The 18017-nt window shown below is 38.8% G+C and overlaps 1 protein-coding gene across 3 annotated transcripts in view; it reads right to left on the minus strand.

Moving 5' to 3' along the window:
- BEGAIN (brain enriched guanylate kinase associated) overlaps positions 1–18017 on the minus strand; it is a 113918-nt gene that overhangs the window by 47960 nt on the left and 47941 nt on the right. For all 3 annotated transcript variants that reach the window (XM_031066291.1, XM_031066292.1, XM_014311807.2), the window contains 2 exons: positions 11995–12156; positions 5754–5820 (listed from right to left, as the gene is read on the minus strand). In XM_031066291.1, the coding sequence (XP_030922151.1) occupies positions 5754–5820; positions 11995–12156 (229 nt within the window). The remainder of the gene's footprint in view (positions 1–5753; positions 5821–11994; positions 12157–18017) is intronic.

The following is an 18017-nucleotide window of genomic DNA, read 5'->3' on the forward strand; positions in this document are numbered from 1 at the left end:
TTTCTTTCTTTCTTTCTGTCTTTCTTTCTGTCTTTCTTTCTTTCTGTCTTTCTTTCTGTCTTTCTTTCTTTCTGTCTTTCTTTCTGTCTTTCTGTCTTTCTTTCTGTCTTTCTTTCTTTCTTTCTTTCTTTCTTTCTTTCTTTCTTTCTTTCTTTCTTTCTTTCTTTCTTATAAACCCTGTCTTTATAATTTTCAACTTATCTGCAATAGGAGATAAGCAGCTGGTATTGTAAAGTGGATCTAAGAAAATCTTTGATTTTTTTTAGGCAGTTGATTTGGTTAGAGAACACCTAGAACTTATTTATAATTTCTTATAAATTTGCTTCTTGATGACCTTGGCCAAGACATGTCACTCTTCTATGCCCTGTTTTTCACATTCACATGTGACACCAGCTTTTGTGAAGGACTGAGATTTGAAATGCCTGCTACAGAAGGACTTTCCAGGCTTATTCTTGTTCTTGCTTTCCCTGCCATTGTGGTAAATTGGCAGATAATCACAAAGGACTGAGGCACTTACAAGAAATAGGTCAGAAACACCCACATCCCATACTTATTTCTGTTTTTTCATATTTGAAAACAACAGATTTTTCTGTTCCCTGCCAGTCAATATGGTATCCCTAGGGGTTGTCCTGAGAGACAAATCATGGAGATCAGGATGAAGAAAATGATTGAAAACCTCATGTATCAGAAATGCACATCAACAGCCAAGAGATAAGACACGTTAAGAAGGAGTTTTGCCATCATGCAACAGAGACAATGTTGGAAGTGAGAAGTGCCCATTGTCACTTTACAGCTTCCTTAGGTTGCTCATAGCTGTGGAAGATGTCCTACTGAGAGGGACAGACAGAGCAGAAGAGCCACATGCCTTTTGGAAAAATGGAAAGTAGTTTCCAGAACAGTCTCTCAAGATGTCATATTCATGTAGAGCAATTTGGGAGTGGCTGGGCTGCCTTAGGTGTCTCTTGGGAAGAGGACTGGGCAACCATCACTAACCACGTAACAATGGGCCAACAATGGGAGGTGCATCTCTGCTCAGAGAGAGAAAGGACGAGGATGTCTGAAAGGCTGTGTGCTCATGCTCATGTTCCCAAATTACCCAGGAGAATTCATTCATTTGACTGTTAAACTCATGGACCTACTCAGTCAGAGCTCGTGTAGTTCCTACAGGTGTTAATGTGTGTAAGTCCTATTGCCTATTTGGCAATATTTTTAACTTGGAATATGAGTGTGAAAAGAGTTGGTGAGAAATTGACATCTTTAGCACAAAGTGCCTGTAAGCATAAAACCATGTAGCCTCAAGTCCTCCTAGAAATGCATTTCTTCAACTGCTATTTTTATAAATGACTTGTTCCTGTGCCATTTACGGTCATTTCCTTCCACAGAAATATTATTTTGCAGTTTAGTCCATAAAGCACAAACCTTCTCTGGCTTCTGCCTTAACTAACCAACCAGTATAAATTTCTCTTGAAATTCACAGCTGTCTTCATTGAATGTGAGTAAATGAGCCTGCCAGGTTGAGCTGACTCTAAACTTTCTTGTCTTTGGGATGCAAATCCTTTTAAGTATATTTAGGCCATCTCTATTTGATTTTCATGGGACATGGGGGAGGGAGAGAAACGTCTTCTTCCATAAAGGAAAGAAAATTAAAAAGATGGGCTTGAAATCACTCTGTTCAAAGTCACTATCAAAGTCATCATGTTCCATTCAAGAATCCAAGGATGCTGGGCTTCTCTCTTCCTTATGTTTGTGAGAGAAAAAGGATTTCTCTCCATTGTTTTCATCTTTCACTTATGATTTAAACCATATTGGGGTTGTGACTGATAGGTATCACAAGAGACTTGTGTGCATTCTAGCGACTGGTTCAAATTCCAAAGCCAAACAGCTGGTACTTAGATGTTTTTAATGCCTGACTGAAATTTTTCATCAAATTCCTCACCATTTCCCATATTCTTTACCTTCCTGGCCTGGATAACCAGCAATCTGCTTCTTTTAAAATAACATTTCCCTGACATAAGGTCTCAGAGCAACATTTAAAACTGCCCAGCTCATATTTAATTCATATTTGGATTTCTCCAACTGGAGGTGCTTAAGTAAATATTATGGCCAGCAAACTGTGAAACCCCAGATATTCAAGAGCTTGATAAATAACTCTAAATAACATAGAACATAAAGTATTTGCTGTACCTCTTAGTCCTCCTCCAACTCATAGGCAGAGGCAGAAATGGGATAAAAACCAGAAAGTGCTCAGAAGGTGCAGAATTTCAGACATGATCATCCTTAACACAAATCCCTCTTTACTGCTTGTTTGTATAATAATTTCTTCCAACTTTATGGCAGTCTCACTCCCAGCCTGCCTTAATGTAAATGAAAAATCAGACTTTGGTGTGTAATATTCTCAAAGTTCTACGGTAAAATTTAGCTGTAAATTTTGTACATTTTTTATTGCAAAAATGTAAGAGTTTTCATCTTGACAGATCATAAAATGTATAATGCACTGTGTGCAGAGGGCTGGTGCTGGCTTTGCAGAGATGGAAACCAGAGCTGATACCATCCAGCAGTCTGTCTATCAAACTTTGTAAAAAAGGCATATTTTAGGGTGTTTCTGGATAATAAGGTCTCCTGAGCTCTTTGCAGCTGGATTCCTGTGATCATGTTTTCAAGAACATTCAAAATACAGATGGAGGAGGAGAAATGGGTGCAATTTTCATTAGCAGTAGGGTTTATTAAGCAGCTATTATTAGGCACCAGTTCTTCCCAAAAGAGGATACTGTTAAAAATCTGGCTTATGGCATTAAAGGTAAAACTACAGAACTAACTGCAACCAAAAGCCTTAAAACTTCAAAAGCTTTTTAAAATACATTGCTTAACTCTAGAGAGGATCAAATGGAGAATACAGCTGGATTGAGATCATATAAAGTATTTTTTGTGGTTGGGATGATTTACATAATCTACTTGTAATTGCTGTTTGTGAGCAGCAGGACCATGGCAGAGCAGGCTCCAAAAGCTCAAACAAGTGTAAAGGAAAGTGAAGATTACTGATGGCAACTGGAACTAAATATCATAAAAAATTATTTGATTGAACAGTGCTGTGATGGAATCACAGTGCAAAATGTGAGGACTCTGCTCAGTCTTTTCCCACATCTTAATGGAGAAAAGAGTTATTAAGATTAATTATTTAGACAGACAGCCTGTATATTCCACTCCTTAACCAGTTCTTACAAGACTAAAGAAATCTTCTCCAGTTGAAGATACTTACTGTAGTAAGAATAGGAGTTTTGTGAAGCATTACAGCAGAATTTTAACTCTGTGCCACATTCCTCTGCTGTTCCATGTGTTTAGTCTTGCCCAGTTTAATACAGCAAGCTCTCCCCTGATTTCAGGATTGCATTTTTTAGCACTTAGCCAAGTCAGACACCATGGTTCATTTTTATGTTTATACTTCAAGTTCTGATGTGACAGAGGTTTCAATTGGATACCATTTGCTGTGATCAGAAGCGTGCTTTCAAATATTTTTTAAAATATTTTATAGATTAGCACCCAAAAGGAAGAAGAGCCTAGAAGAAAAGTAACTGCTTCATCAGCTTCTTTTCTGTGACTGCTGATGAATTAATGATTATTGTGTTAAATCTCTTATACCAATAGCAGGCATGAAAGGCTTTAACATTCAGGGTACCAAAAATGCTAGAAAAGGGAGGTCACAGTGGAGTCCTAGACGAGTTGTAATGAGCAGGGACCAGCCATGGGAGAGGGGGAATTGTGAGTCCCCTGTAAGGGCAGGGAGTAACTCACTTCCTGGGAGCATCCCATGTTATCTGCAGCCAAGGGGAGCAAGGCACCTCTGCCTGGGGATCTTTCTTTTCCTACTTGTTGAATTTGAGCCCACCAAATAGTAAAAACCTGTGTGTGTGTGTGTGTGTGTGTGTGTGTGTATATTCACATGTGTGTATATGGAGGGATGGGGTAGGGGAGAGAGGGAGAAAGTAAACACATGGTTTATATATTTGGATTTGTCTAAGGGTGGAGAAATTAAAAGTATTTGATTTTAGAATGACAAACAAAACAAAATAAGAAATACACACGGCTGTTCCTCCTAAGCAGGAAAGGGAGAGAAAGGTATCCAAGAGCCCAGTCCACCATAAGCTGCTGATCAACCAGACCAGCTGTTATTTAATTTAACTGTCTCTGAAGGGCTCTTGGAGTGCCCTGAAAATCAAAAGGTTTGACTTATCTAAATCAGATATGGTACTTTCTTCCTCATCTTTTTCCTTTTAATGGAGTTTCTATTTGACATTTCTTTTGGTTTGTTTTTGTGTCTTCAGTTTCAATATTTCAGAAAGCAAAGCAGTCTGGAGTTAAGTGGTATACAGAGCCTGATTGATCTTCTTCAAGCCTCTAAAGCTATCTTCAATGACTGTCATATTAGTGGGATAAAGAAAGGCACAGTGCTCCACAGGACTGGTTTTCAGTTTTTCTGTGCTGTGCTCTGAAATAATTTCTTAAGGATTTAACTGGATGCTGAAAAAGCAGTTTAAAAATTCTTTGCTTTGATCTGAAATACCTGATAAAAACACATGGATTTTCTGGAGTCCTTCTTTGGCTGTTTCTATTATTTTTATTTCATTTACCAGCCTGAGTGACTCTATCTTTTGTGGTGCATAGGTAATAAATGTTGGGCTACAGCTGAAGACAAAATCCTGAAGTTATTTGGGCTAAAAGAAAAGCAACAAAGGAGGAGTGGAGAAAAAAAGCAATAACCTGAGAGCAAATGTTATTTATGCTTTCACAATGTTTAAACATATATTTATGAATAAATGTCAACTACAGCCCAGCTAATTTTGCCCTGTTGTTAGCCAGTTGCAAACCCTATTCATTGTTAGCTATTGAAATAGGATTCTGAGATAAGAATAATGACATTTTCAAAAATTTTTTATTAGTAAAGGCTGGTGCCTCTCCTGTATGCTATAGTCCGTGCTTACCCAAAATCCACAATAAGTTGCTCCCCCCAATCCAAGCTGCTCATCCATGCAATTGCCACCTGAGATCTTTGGAAGTTCAAAACTGTCATTCTCTCCTCTCCAAACATTCTACTCACATTCCTTTGTAGTTTTACCCCTAGCAGTGAGCACAGTGTCCCAACATCATCAGCAATGAGCCAGGGCCCCAATGGCTTTGCCATTTCTTTTTGACACCTTCAAGCTATTTTGAACCAGTGGTGCTGCGTCTTGCAAACTGGAGCACACAAAGGCTGCAGTATTTTCCTCAATTAGCCTGTGGCAGTGACACTGACATTGTGGTAGCAGACACATGCAGATTGGAAATTAATATACTGAGCTTGATAGTTACAAAGGAATTTAAAAGTCAGGCGACCCAAACTCTATTAAATCACCTAAAAAAAGCTGAGAGGAAGTAGCTAAGAAGTATGAGAAAACCTTGGATTACCTTATTTAAATTTGGTACTTAATGTAAACATAAATAATTAGATCCCGTGAAGTTATTAACTAAATTAACCAAAATTATTTTAAAGGTACAATTTGCTCAGCTAGATCATCAGTCTAGGAAATCTCTATTTAAATTGGTGGAGCTATGTCATTGTACACAGCTTGAACTCTTCATCATGGTATCTTTTCTAAGCATAACAGCTTTTAGAGCTTGAGGGTGTTTTTGTGACAGCTACATACATGTTTTTCCAATGACTTAAGAACCACAAAACCACATTTAATATATTAAAAAAAAAAGCAGTTATGAGAACTTACCATTCTGTAAAGTTTATCCTCCAGATCCTGATTAATTCTTTGTAAGGCTAGGTAATTGTTTTGTATCCTAAAACAAAGATGATATCATGTAACCGAATGCATTGCTTTTCATTTTGTTTTATTTACCTGTATTTTCACATCAGTACAAAACCTTGGCTTGCACTACTCGAATTCTATTTGCTTATCACTCCTGTTACCAGTCAGTGGTTGCCTTTGAAATGCAATTACCACCTGCTTCCTAAGCAAACTTCCAAACTTGTCATATTTTCTTACTATATTTAGCAGCACATTCCAGCAGGAAGTGAAGATATGTTGGTGGTTCTGCACTTGTGTGCAGACACAAGTTACAGCCTAGGAACTTGCACAAGGTAATTACAGTTTTGCATCAGGCTCAAGAATAGTATGTAAGAGAGGAAGCTTGAGCTCTAGGCTGAGGCAGCACAAAAAGATTTATTGTGAAATCGCAGCAGAATCCTAATGACTGTAGCAACATGTGGGCATCAACATGTGCCTTAGAACAGAATATTTCTTCTTTCAACAAAAGTTCAAGAAGTTGCCTATTTTTTCCAGGAAGTATATTTAGATAGCTTAACTGAGAAAAGATGGGTATTTATTTTAATCAGCACTTAGGGATTGAATGAACTCACAAAATGTGGCTTCCCTACTTATTCCAGAGCAACACACCAAAGAAAAGTTTCAGCCTGCATATCTTTAGGTTACTTAGATGGCATTGTAATGAACAAGCTGCACAGCCTGTGGGAAACCCACTGGAATTTTGGTAGTAGCTGCAGTTTTATGTCCACAGAACCTAAGGAGGATAGGTCCTTATTCATTAGTACCCATCACCTCACCATGATGTATAACAAATGTAAAGCAAATGTTAGAAGCTCAGCTGTGAAAACTTTGTCTGAATAACTCTATATGGCTGTACTGATCAATAGGTCAAAGTATTTTCAGCAGTGAGGAGATTTTAGGAAATGTGCAAGTGTTTTCACTGGAAGAGTGAACTCAGGTGTAATCCACATTTATACAGGAAAACACACTTCCTCTGAGAAGTCTGGATCTGGGTGTAGTTTCTGTGGTTATCAGGATGGGACTGGGATTAAAGAAGTCTCTTTGTTTATCATTTGGTTAGGAGTGGCTGCTGAAACTGGAATGATGTGTTTTCTAAACATGCCATAGCTGCAAATCAAAAGGTCCAGCCCACCCCTTCTTGGCAATGTGATGCTTATCTTGGCTTCTGTTGCCATGGAGATTTCCTTTCCAGTTAAATTATAGGAATTCTCCATTCAGGGCAGACCAGTGGCTTGCAGTGCCCCTGTTAAGGGATGCAGAGCTCTGGCTGGGTCTCCCAGCACTGCAATAACATCTGCTGACAGACTTGAGAGGGGATGTCTGTGCCAAGGACATCTGCTCTGTGGATATAGATAGTGACATCCCCATGGGTGAACCTCCTCAGGGTACCAAGGGTCAGCCCACAATCAGGGCAGCCATACCAATATGCTCTGGGGGAAGTCTCAATGTTGCCTATGTTTTACAGAGCTGCTGAGCAGAGACTTCCTTCCTGTGAGGAAGATCTGTGGTAAATAGTGCGTGCCAAGGCGGTGACCCAAATGGGCTGAAAATCTCTGAGACTTGTACTGTGAGACTTGGTCAATGCTCACCAACTCTCACAGTGCTATTGTGTTTGTGTCCAGGTGACTTAAAGGATTGACTGAAGTTTACAATTCCCTGCATTGTCCATGCTCCTCACAGCATTACCACTAAGCCTCTCTGTAGACATTGATTTGTGCAGCTCTAGGTTTACTTGGGATTTTCCCATCCATTTAGCTGTCAACACAACAGAGACAGATTTCAGGGTACTCTGTACCCATCTTTTCATGGTACAGAAGAAAGCAGAGATGATTTTGATACAAGGAGGTTTAAAATGGCTTTGCCTGCAGCTACTCAGCACAAATATTTTGTTTTGCTGGTAAGGATGCATGCCATGATGCAAGAAGAAAGGATTTAGAGAAGTCAAATAGTGCCTTCTGGCTGAGCCTAGAAGTGCCCCAGCATCTTCTCTGTCATGGTTTATAGTTTTTGTCTAGTAAAGCAAAATAGAACAGGTTAAACTTGCTTTGCACCCAGGCAGTTTGTGGTTCAAGTGGAGGTGGTGTAAAAACTGATTTAAACATTAGCACCTGCAATGCCCTAAAAGTTTGCATAGGTTCAAAAGCACTTGCATAACTTCCTGAAAGTAAAGGGGAGAAAAAGTGTGGTTCAGGGTTTTTCTAGCCCAGGTGCCCCTGCACCACAGGCTGTTCTGCAGTGGTTACTGATGTGGACAGCTCAAGGGAGACCCTGAAGGTTCCCTTTCCATAACTTGGAGACCATGAATAAAACCAGCAGTAATTGCTGCTTGGATAGCAGACTTATCATGGTAATAATGGGTTTGTTCCTCAGCTTCTGTTTTCATTTTTTCTCTTGAGATAGATGATTTTTCAATGACAACACTTCCATGCCATAGATGGTGGTAGAGGGTTTTGCAGGAGTTTATACAATCTGCTTCTCACTTTTGTAGCTTCTTTTGCCTTTACCCATCATATTTTTGCCTGTTTTATGTGTAGGTGAAAGTAGCCCATAAACTCTAGCTCTATAACACATTCATTTTGGACTGAGAAAATGACCACCTCCCAGTACAAGCAAATCAAATCTAATAAAAAATCCACAGTAAGTAGGAAGCTGAGCTTTGAAAGTGTTTCTATTGAGAACAGTATGCAAAAGTAGTCAAAATAAGCACAAACACATACACATGTACACAAGCACATACGCATGCACGTATATGTATAAACCCCAAATTGGAAATTCACTGTGCCAAAGGAAGTGTCAGCAAATGTAGGTGGCAAGGAGAGAAATGGACCCAGAAATACATGGAAGAAAGTGTTTAAGGGATAAAAGAGGAACAGAGTCAGATCAATCTTTAGGCAAAACTGTACAATAAAGGGAAGGGGAAATAAAAAGTAGGAAAAATTATTCAAATTTGAAAATGATCTGATGAGCAAATGGTAACTTAACCTTGTTTGCAGAAAAAATACACCCAGACAGGCCGAACATTGTGAAGTATGAAATATTTTAACTTTGTAAATCTAGTCTTGAAAATAAAATGAAGGGTTGGCTTCGCTATGCTGCAAAACTGCTATAAGGATAAAGTCATGTGAATTGATAATCTATTCTAGTGTGTTGGTGTATTTTTGTGTTCTTCATGTCATTAGGAGATACTCATGTCACCTCAGGTGCACATATGTGCATCCATTAAACAAAGGTTTAGATTCTTGACCAAATAAGGGCCTCATGAAAAATATTCTGACCATATTGAACGTGTCAGGTGTCTGTGCTCCAACCCACCAGACAACAGCCCCTAAGGCTGGAGATCACCACTGAAGAGGGAGTCTGCAAAAGCCTCTATTTCTCTGCTTCCACTCAATCTCAAGCCCTCTTAAGGTCAATACATCTAAAGTAAAACTTAGTCTTGGGCTGACTTTCTTTAAAGAAGATAATTTCTTCTAGAGTGTAGTTAGCTTTGAAAAGTGACTCTTGAAAGAGTAGCTTCTTGTTAAAAAAAATTTTGTCTCTCTGTTATCACAAGTTATACCAACATTCTTATGAATACAATAGTTTTTCCTCCAGTATTCCTGTTCAGAACACCCCTTCAGTCTGTGAAATGTCTTGCTTTTGGTGAAATAATTATATGTGTGGGCTAATCTCAGTGCTAAATACATCCTTTTATGAGTTTACTTCTCATGTCTTAAAATAACTCTACTTTCTGGTAAAAGATATAATGGGGACCTCATCAAGTTGTTACCCAGGGCAAGGCCTCAAGGAAGAAACCCAAAGTGAACTTTGGAGTCCAGATGTGATTCCAAGTTTGGATTTTGAAATTTTTTAGATTTTAACTTATAAAAGCTGTGCTGACCATGTCAGATAAGGGACCACTGCAAGGAATATGAAATCTCCTGTCTTTTCAGTCACTTTTCAAAGCTGAACCTATGCTCTACTGCTGTAATTTTCAAATCTAGTTAGCACTGTTCTCCCACTGAGAAAAAAGAAAGAGACCATGTCTGAATGTTTGTAGAGAGGTTGAAAACTTGACCATTGAGCCACACAAGTGACCTCCTCTCTTGAGTAAAATCGGGGAAGCCTAGCAACAGCACAGGCAATTCTGGATAAATTAAGACAAAGACTTTCAGAAAGGTTTACAAAAGGATAGTCATCCAGCCTCTTGGAAAAAAAAAACCCCTGCACTTTACAGAAAAGGAAATTTAATAACAGAAATGTTCACCAGTGTACAAGTGGGATCTTGTTTCACAGGGTCTATTCATCTATGGGGGGATGAATTTCTCTCCCTGTGCAGTGAATAAAGGAAGAGCCACATAATTGAAACTAATTCTACTTCTTTGTTTTTCTCACACTGATTTTCCTCTGTGACATGTTGCTGACAGGCTTTTGGATGACAGGTTTTTTCCAGACATTATCCTTCTCCAGGCTGACAAATCTAGATGTTCAGCTTGCAGGATGCCTTGCTATTCTCAATAGAAACATTTTTAAAGCTCACCTCGTAAAATATTTTTGGCTTCCATTATGATATGTCTTCAGGGGAGTAATCACCTGCCTGAAACATAATTTTTAATATAAGTTTTCTTCATAATATGGTACAATGTTCCATTAGAATATTGGAAAGTCAGTTCTGCTAATGTGATGCTCTGGTGTGAGTTCTAGACTTGGCTGTGAGCCCCTGACCTGAGTTTCAGAGGGTGCTTAACTCATTGGTGCCCAGTGCAGCTGATAAGAGGCTCTCTACTGAGCAGGGAGCCCATCTGATTTAACAGAAGTGGGATGGACAGCCCCTCTGCTGCTTTATGGCAGCTGCCCAAATTGATGCTGCAAGAGAAAAGAGCACCAGTGTTCCCTGTCCTGGAATGTACTGAAGCAAAACTACATCAAGAATGAAGTTACTTTCAGTGGCTCTGCTCTAGGTGAAAAAATAGGAAAAATATTTTTGACAAGACAACTAATTGGAGAACCTCCATACTGCTCTTGATAGATGTGTGTAGATTTCAAAATCACCACAACATCTGCATATTTTAGTCTCATTTTGGGAAGCATCTCCAGTTAGACAAGCATTTAAGTTATAAGACCACACTAGGCTGTTTTCTAATTTGAGATCTTGCAGACTCATTCTGTTTAAAATTTGCATAAAATGGTTTCATTGACTCAGTTTATTGGTGGTTTGTGTCATTGTTTTGGTTTGGCTTTTGCCTTCCACAAGGAATGAAAAATATTTCTTTGGGTATTGCCCTGGAATGATTTATTCTGAATTTTATTTTGAGTCATCCAATGAATTCATCAAATTGTTCTATTAAGATATCAGTTTAAGAAAGGCTCACAAGACATGAAAATACATTCCTGTGTAAGTGGATAATTCTAGTTTCAGAAGTTTTGAGAACGAATGCAAAAGTGGATATTAAGTATCATGATAAATTTTAGGCTAAGTCTACAGACCATTTTAATCAGTGCCAGGAATGTCAGGAGCACAAGCTTAACATAATTTATCACTAACATTAACTAGGTTCCCAATTTGCAGCAGCACTGTACCACAGCTACAACAGTTTTAAATAATAGCTTTTCAGCATCATTCCATTCTGCTTGAGACTAAAAAGGAGATTATTTGCTGTACTATAATGCAAAATGCCTGAATGTTGTTTCAATTGAACATAGTCTCAGCTATGAGTGATGGAAAGCCAAATTCTATTCTCTTGTATCAGCACAATGAAGTCTAAACAAAGAAAATTTGCAAAGTCATGAAATAAAAGATTTATCTATATATAGAGAGTATAAATAATATATCTATATATATGTAGTGGGTTTATAACTTTTGTGCGTGTAATGCCATATGGCACTACCCCGCATGTACGTTTTTACGTAAATAATGTCATATTTGCACACATATAGGTGCATTTCTAGTTGCATATTTGCTTTTAGTACAAAGACATCTTACATATCACATGTAAATACTTTTATGTGGCATGCAATATATATTCAGGTAAATGAAATCTATATATTAAATACAAAACACAATGTGTAATTAATAAATAAATCACGCATGTTTGCAACTGTGTTTGCTTTTACTTACATAAATCTTTAATACAGCCACTCTTAAAATTCCAGTAACTCTGTTTATTTCAAAAAGTTCATTACTAACCTTCTCAGTTTTTCAGTTACTTTTTCAAGTTCCTCCTGAGCACGTCTCAATTCTATTTCAAGATACTGACGTGTAGAGTCAAACTCTGTTTCAAGCATTTCCAGCTTATGGGTAGTGTACGATAGGCGCTTTCGTAATTCCCCCTTCTGTTCTTGCAAAGTACTAGAAAAACAAAGACCACAGCTGTAGAATTTAGCTGCTCTCAAAAAGCTTTTCATGATCCACTCTTTGACCAGTTCCCTAGAGTATAGCTTGGCCTCCAGCCAAAAAAGTGTGCTTCATTTGTTTACTGCACTTTGAAAATCTTCTGATTCAGACAGCTGACTATCTTCCATCTGTCCTTTCTGGTGCACTTATTGCTACTACCTCATTAGCCAGAATGGAATATGTTGTGAAAGAATCTTCATTAAAATACAAAACACAGTCTAGAGTTTGGTTTCACACAGGACCTTCCATTTAGAATTACCTTACCATACTATGACTGAAGCAGCAAGTCTCTATAGAGCAGCAACAATAAATTATGCAAAAATATTTCCTTGCCTAAAATCCAAATTAAAATTCTGTGGAGGAAGAAAGTTTTGTCTTATTTTATTCCTTTTTTGAGACCTTATTGTTCAGCATTTCATCTGGAGAAGGGTAATTAATAATATAACAATTTTAAGGTTGTAGATCTTTCCCATTTTCCCCCACTTATTTGGGAGCCAAGGCTTTCCAGACTCAGGTGTAACCCCTAATTTTTCACAGCTCTTTCAGCACTTATGCCCTGATTGTAAACTATCTTCAGCTACAGTCTTACACAAAACAAAGCAGGAGACTCAGGAGAGCCACTTGGCATATGCCTTCTCATCTGCACAATGGAGTTTTTGTGTCTTTTTCTATTTAGTTTGCAAGCTCTTCAGTCTTCCAGCATGTTTGCCAGTTGAACAGCATGATGGGATTCCTGCCAGAGCTGGGATCTCTGGAGATGACTGGAACTTGGTTCATACACTGCAACCTCGTTGTGGAGCTGATCTCTTGGCTCCAAGAGGGACCTTTGAGGCACTGTGGAACTGGGGTCTGCCAGCCCCTAGACACAAAGTGCTACCACGGGATGCATTGTGAATTGCCTTGCTTTTTTTTTTTAATCATATGGTAAAAATAGTTCTTCATAAATGAATGGCAAATCTCGATTCCCTTTGATGTCAAGTGAGTGCTGCCATCAGCTGCAGTGGAATAATATTTTGGGTCTTTAATTAGACAAGAGAGTTGGGAACAACATGTCAGTCTTCAAGGAACACTTATCTGAGCTGTCTACAGCGTGACTGGCTGCTCCTTCACAAGCTGTGATAGGAGCTCAGTAAGTTAATGCAAAAGCCTTACAATTGCTGCTTGCTTGATCCATGCAGCTCTGAGCTAGGAAACAGCCCAATGTTTGCCAACACGGCGCTCTATTTCAGCTGCACATATTGCGTGGTTGCAGTTATACTTAGATTACCACTTGTGGTTAAATTCCCTTAAAATAATATACTCTAATTCAGACATTTAATGCAGCTCCACTTAATATAACCATTTAATTTTTGTATTTCACTTGGTGAATTAAACTCCAAAGTTACCTAGGGAGCTGAGAACCCGTGCTGCTCATTTCTACGTGTCCTCATTCGACAATGTTGCCCCATCATACCAGGTTTCACTTGCTCTGCTTCTGGCCTGTTCCTGCTACTCCTCTGCTCATCTTGGGAAACAAGAGTGGTCAGTTTTCCTTCCTGTAGCCTGGAAACTCTAATTTTCTTCTGTAAAGTGGCAGTTACAGTGTCAAAACTGCTTAGAGTGAAAAGAGATATGATCTCAAGTCTTCTGTTGGTCTAAAAATCTAACTGCCAGGATTTGTACAAGAAAACAAACTGCAGGTCCTGCAGCTATGATTTTGGATAAAAATGCCCAGGCTAACACTGCTGGACAAGTGCAGTTAATGCAAGTTAAGCCCGATCAGGGAAGGTTAGAGCATCCTACTTCACTGGGAAGTTTGTCCTGCACTGGACATAGGGAGTGCAAACTTTGTGAGGAAGAGGAGCTATTGAGGTACAAATATAATGGCAATGCCTGGGATGTTTAAGTTAGTAATAGCTGGAGACTGCTTAGTACAAGAGGAAAAAAGGGAAAGTTAATCACCTCCAATAACTTTGTTTTCTACAATCTCATGTAGGTACTTCTTGCTTTGGGTCTCAGTTGAGAGAAGAGTAAGCAGGAGCAATGAAGTAGCTTCTGCATAGGCCAGTGTGCCTAGGCCTGTCTATGCAGGGAAATTTGGGATTAAAAATCTGAGTTCTGGTAAAGCTTGATCCTGAAGTAGAAGGCAGTGCTGGTCTGGAATGCCAAAATGTGCTTTTAGATTCAGATCTGGACATTTTGGTAGGTTTTGGCAGGCTGAAGCTTATGCTAGAAGGATAAACTTCCAGCTCACTTTCTCCCTTGAAGTTCTTCAAAGTATTCGAATGCTTGAATTCTTAGCTTTCAGAATGAGATTATTCAATCAATTAAAATCAATACTATTCTAGTGAAGTTTACTGAAACAGTCTGTATACATGGACTCTTCCACATGATGTTTTGGGTGGTAAACCACAGGTGTAACTTTGTTCAAAAAAAGAATAAAACTCCACTGATTAAAGCATAACTCAGGCAGCTTCAAAGATGAAAGTTATTCTCAACCAACAAAACATAATTCTGAAAAGATCTACTCATTTCCACCCATGCTGGAAAGATGGGGTGACATTTTTAAACTCTCCCAAACCTAGGAAAATGCCTCCTCACTGTGTATTTTGAGTCATCTGATGCATGCTAAAACAGCTGGTTGTTTTTAAGAGGTTATATAATTATTTCTAGATAGGAAATAGTTCCTGATTTATGATGGGATTATTTAAGATACAATAGTAGATGCATAACAGTGAGCCCTTATTAAAATACAAGTTATTAGATGGAAAGGCAAGAATTTTAGAAGGAAAGAATTATGTTCTGACATGAATATGCTGAGTGGCAAAAAACTTACAGTCACTTTTATGGAAGAAGAAAAAGGAAGAGAGAAAAGACCCCAGTTGGGAAAGTGTTAAACCATCTGCCTTAATATTCATCTTGAGTCAAGCAAGTTCTGGAAAGAGCTAACTTTAAGCAATGGCACAATGAAAGTTATGCTTGTGAATGGCACAATAGGGAAATTTCCCCAAATCTTAGAGTGTAACCATTGAATGGGTACTAATAGCTGTTACACTGAGAGCAGATTTCCCAGGATTCCCAAGATGGCTTTGATTTCTGCATGATTTGATACATCACCAGTTTGAGGTAAACCCTGTTGTTTTCTCTTGATTTTGGTTCTATACGAACAAGTGTCTGTGAAGCAAAGGCAAAGCAAGGAGTGAAACAGCAGAAAGAATTAGAGGATGTAATGTATCAAATCCTGCATCTCTAATAACAGGATGAGAGTTTCAATTTTTGTTTTGTACTAATCTAAGGTACTTAATGAGATTTTTCTTTATTTGTTTTGCTGGTTTTTTTTTTTTTTTTCATATATCATGAAACAGATGTTCTTTCTTTGGAAACCTTCCCCTTACCATTATCTTCCAGTGTTATCACATAACGACATGCTTGGATTCTCATTTCTTATGCTGTGTTGTGTTTTTTGTTCTAGAAATCTGAAGTTTTCATGAGGAGGTCTTAATTTTGTTCTGTACCATTGTAAATTTGATAGTGGTAATTTAATCAGAGTTGAAAAGAGGGAAAAGATAAAAAGTCAAAACATGGAGTCACAAAGTCAATCATTGAGCATTTTCCCTTTTCTTCAATCCAACCAACCAACTCCATAAATTAGCTGCATTTTGTTTCTGCTTTTCACATACCAGTTAATTAGAAAAGTTCATGGCACAATTTTTTAATGCTACTAAGTCACTATATTTGGTTAATAATTTATGTCCATAGGGATGGTTGATCCCCATAGTTCTTTAGTTTTATATATATGTAAAACTAAGAAAATAATTAAATGGAAAAAAGCACAGGCAGGAGAAAGGGCAGGACTTGCAAATAAAAAGTATTCTGGTAGTGCTATGTCTTAGCTATCTGGTAGTGCTATGTCTTAGAAAACACAAATCCTGTATTCCATAGTCTTCTTGAAACTCTGACAGCTTTAAGGAGTATGGAACTACAGGGCAGGCTCAAAGGTCCTGTAGATTATTCCACCTTTAGCATAAGGGGTTGCCTATTCCTTTTAATGATCTCTAATATCCTGCTCCTGTGACAATCAGTGGTCTGCAAGTCATTACCCACCTTGCTTCATTAAAATATTTCTTTAACAACAAGGACAGTAAATACAATATTAAATATTTAGACTGGTGAAAGAAAACCCCTTAAGGGAAGCAATTTTCAAGGTTAATAAAAACAGGTCTTTAAACTTTCCAAAGTGTTATTTTCACTGATTAGCTCTGTTTATATTCATAAAAAGTATAAAATAGATGAAACATATATTTGCACAGAAATTTGTGCTCACAAACATTATCTCAGCCTGCAGCTGTTGGTCGGGGTTAATCTGTAGTGCTGGCTGGAGAAGCTCCAGGTGAACACATTCCCACTGGATTTCAGACAAAGCTGAGATGCCACATGATAAGGGCCTATTCTGAGGAAGGTGTGCTGGCAAACAAGCAGGTTTTCATTGTACCTGTCTGATCTTCTGCGAGCTCCTCTGCCTGGCAGATGGGCTGATGACAAAGGAGTGCTGGCACGCAAAGCTGGGGGCGCTCAGTTGCCTGGAGGCCAGATGATTTCTGGAGCCTTCTCCCTTCAGGTGGCCCACAAAGAGGGTGCTCCCTGAACCTTTACTCCATAAGAGTGATGTCTATGGGTCTGCCCCATCAGTGGAGCATTCCACCAACCCCATATCTCCACCTCACTGGCCAAACTGCTTCAGCAGCCCTTTCCATGCCTGCCTGCCGCTTCAGGGCTCTGGCTTTAGATGGTTCTGCAATGTTGTTTAAAACCAGAGCAAACCCTTTTTTTTCTGAACTAGGGAAGTTCTCTCTGAATGGACTGATTACACTCCTTCACACTGCTCCTGAAGTGAGTGAAAAAAATTGATTAATGGTTTTAGGAGGGAAAGTAGCAGTGATAGATGCCCATGCCATATAAATACTGAAAAACACCCATATCAAAGTTCTGATTTCTGTCTAGTGAAACAGTCATTTTAACGCAGCTGTGAAATCCTAAGTAGAAGTAATTGCATTTTGTGGGTAAAAAGCCTGTCTTGGAAGAAAGAATGTGTAAGAAGGAACTAACCTGGACTGGTTTTTGGATCTCTGAGTTTTGAACACGGCTTTGACAAAGGCTACACCACTCAAGAGAGTTAAGACAAGACTGAGCTTGCCTACTGCTGGTCAGTTTTGGCTCCTGTTCTTAGTCAAGAGCAGGCACCACCAGGATGAAATTAATCTGACCTATTTTAGAAGCCTACTTTTAGATGAGCTGACGCAAATCTGGAAGTCTCCATTTCCGTTCCTTACAAAGGGAATCGAGTCAAGTATCTCAGACGCAGACAATCACATCTCATCAGATGACTCCCCCTCTTCCTGACTCAGTTCTGTGTGTATGACATGAGGTAACAGTATTTCCTTTCTTGTTTGCTTAGATGGTGTGGGGGCCCACAAAAATGAACCACTAAATGCTTCTAAATTGTTTATCAGATCTGCTTCATGTCTGTGATGTGTCACATTCTAAAAAAAAACACTTCATAGGATCAGGAGTTTGGAAGAACTGACAAAAATTTTAAAAATGTGTTCTGAACAGAATTTCAAAAATAATGTTTTCTTCTTTCACCCGGTGGGGTTTTGTCTAGGGAAAGGTCAATAACAGTCAACCATATGAGGTGTTTTCTGTGAAAGAGGATAAAGATCAGGAGAGGGTCTCTGGGAAAGGCCAAGGGAGGACCTGTGCACCCAGTGATGCCATGCCAACTTGGGCCACTGATGACAGACATGGCAGGCAGGCAGAGGGCTCGAGGCAGCTTTGTG

This window comes from Geospiza fortis, unplaced genomic scaffold (genome assembly GCF_000277835.1).
Source record: "Geospiza fortis unplaced genomic scaffold, GeoFor_1.0 scaffold23, whole genome shotgun sequence".
NCBI lineage: Eukaryota > Metazoa > Chordata > Aves > Passeriformes > Thraupidae > Geospiza > Geospiza fortis.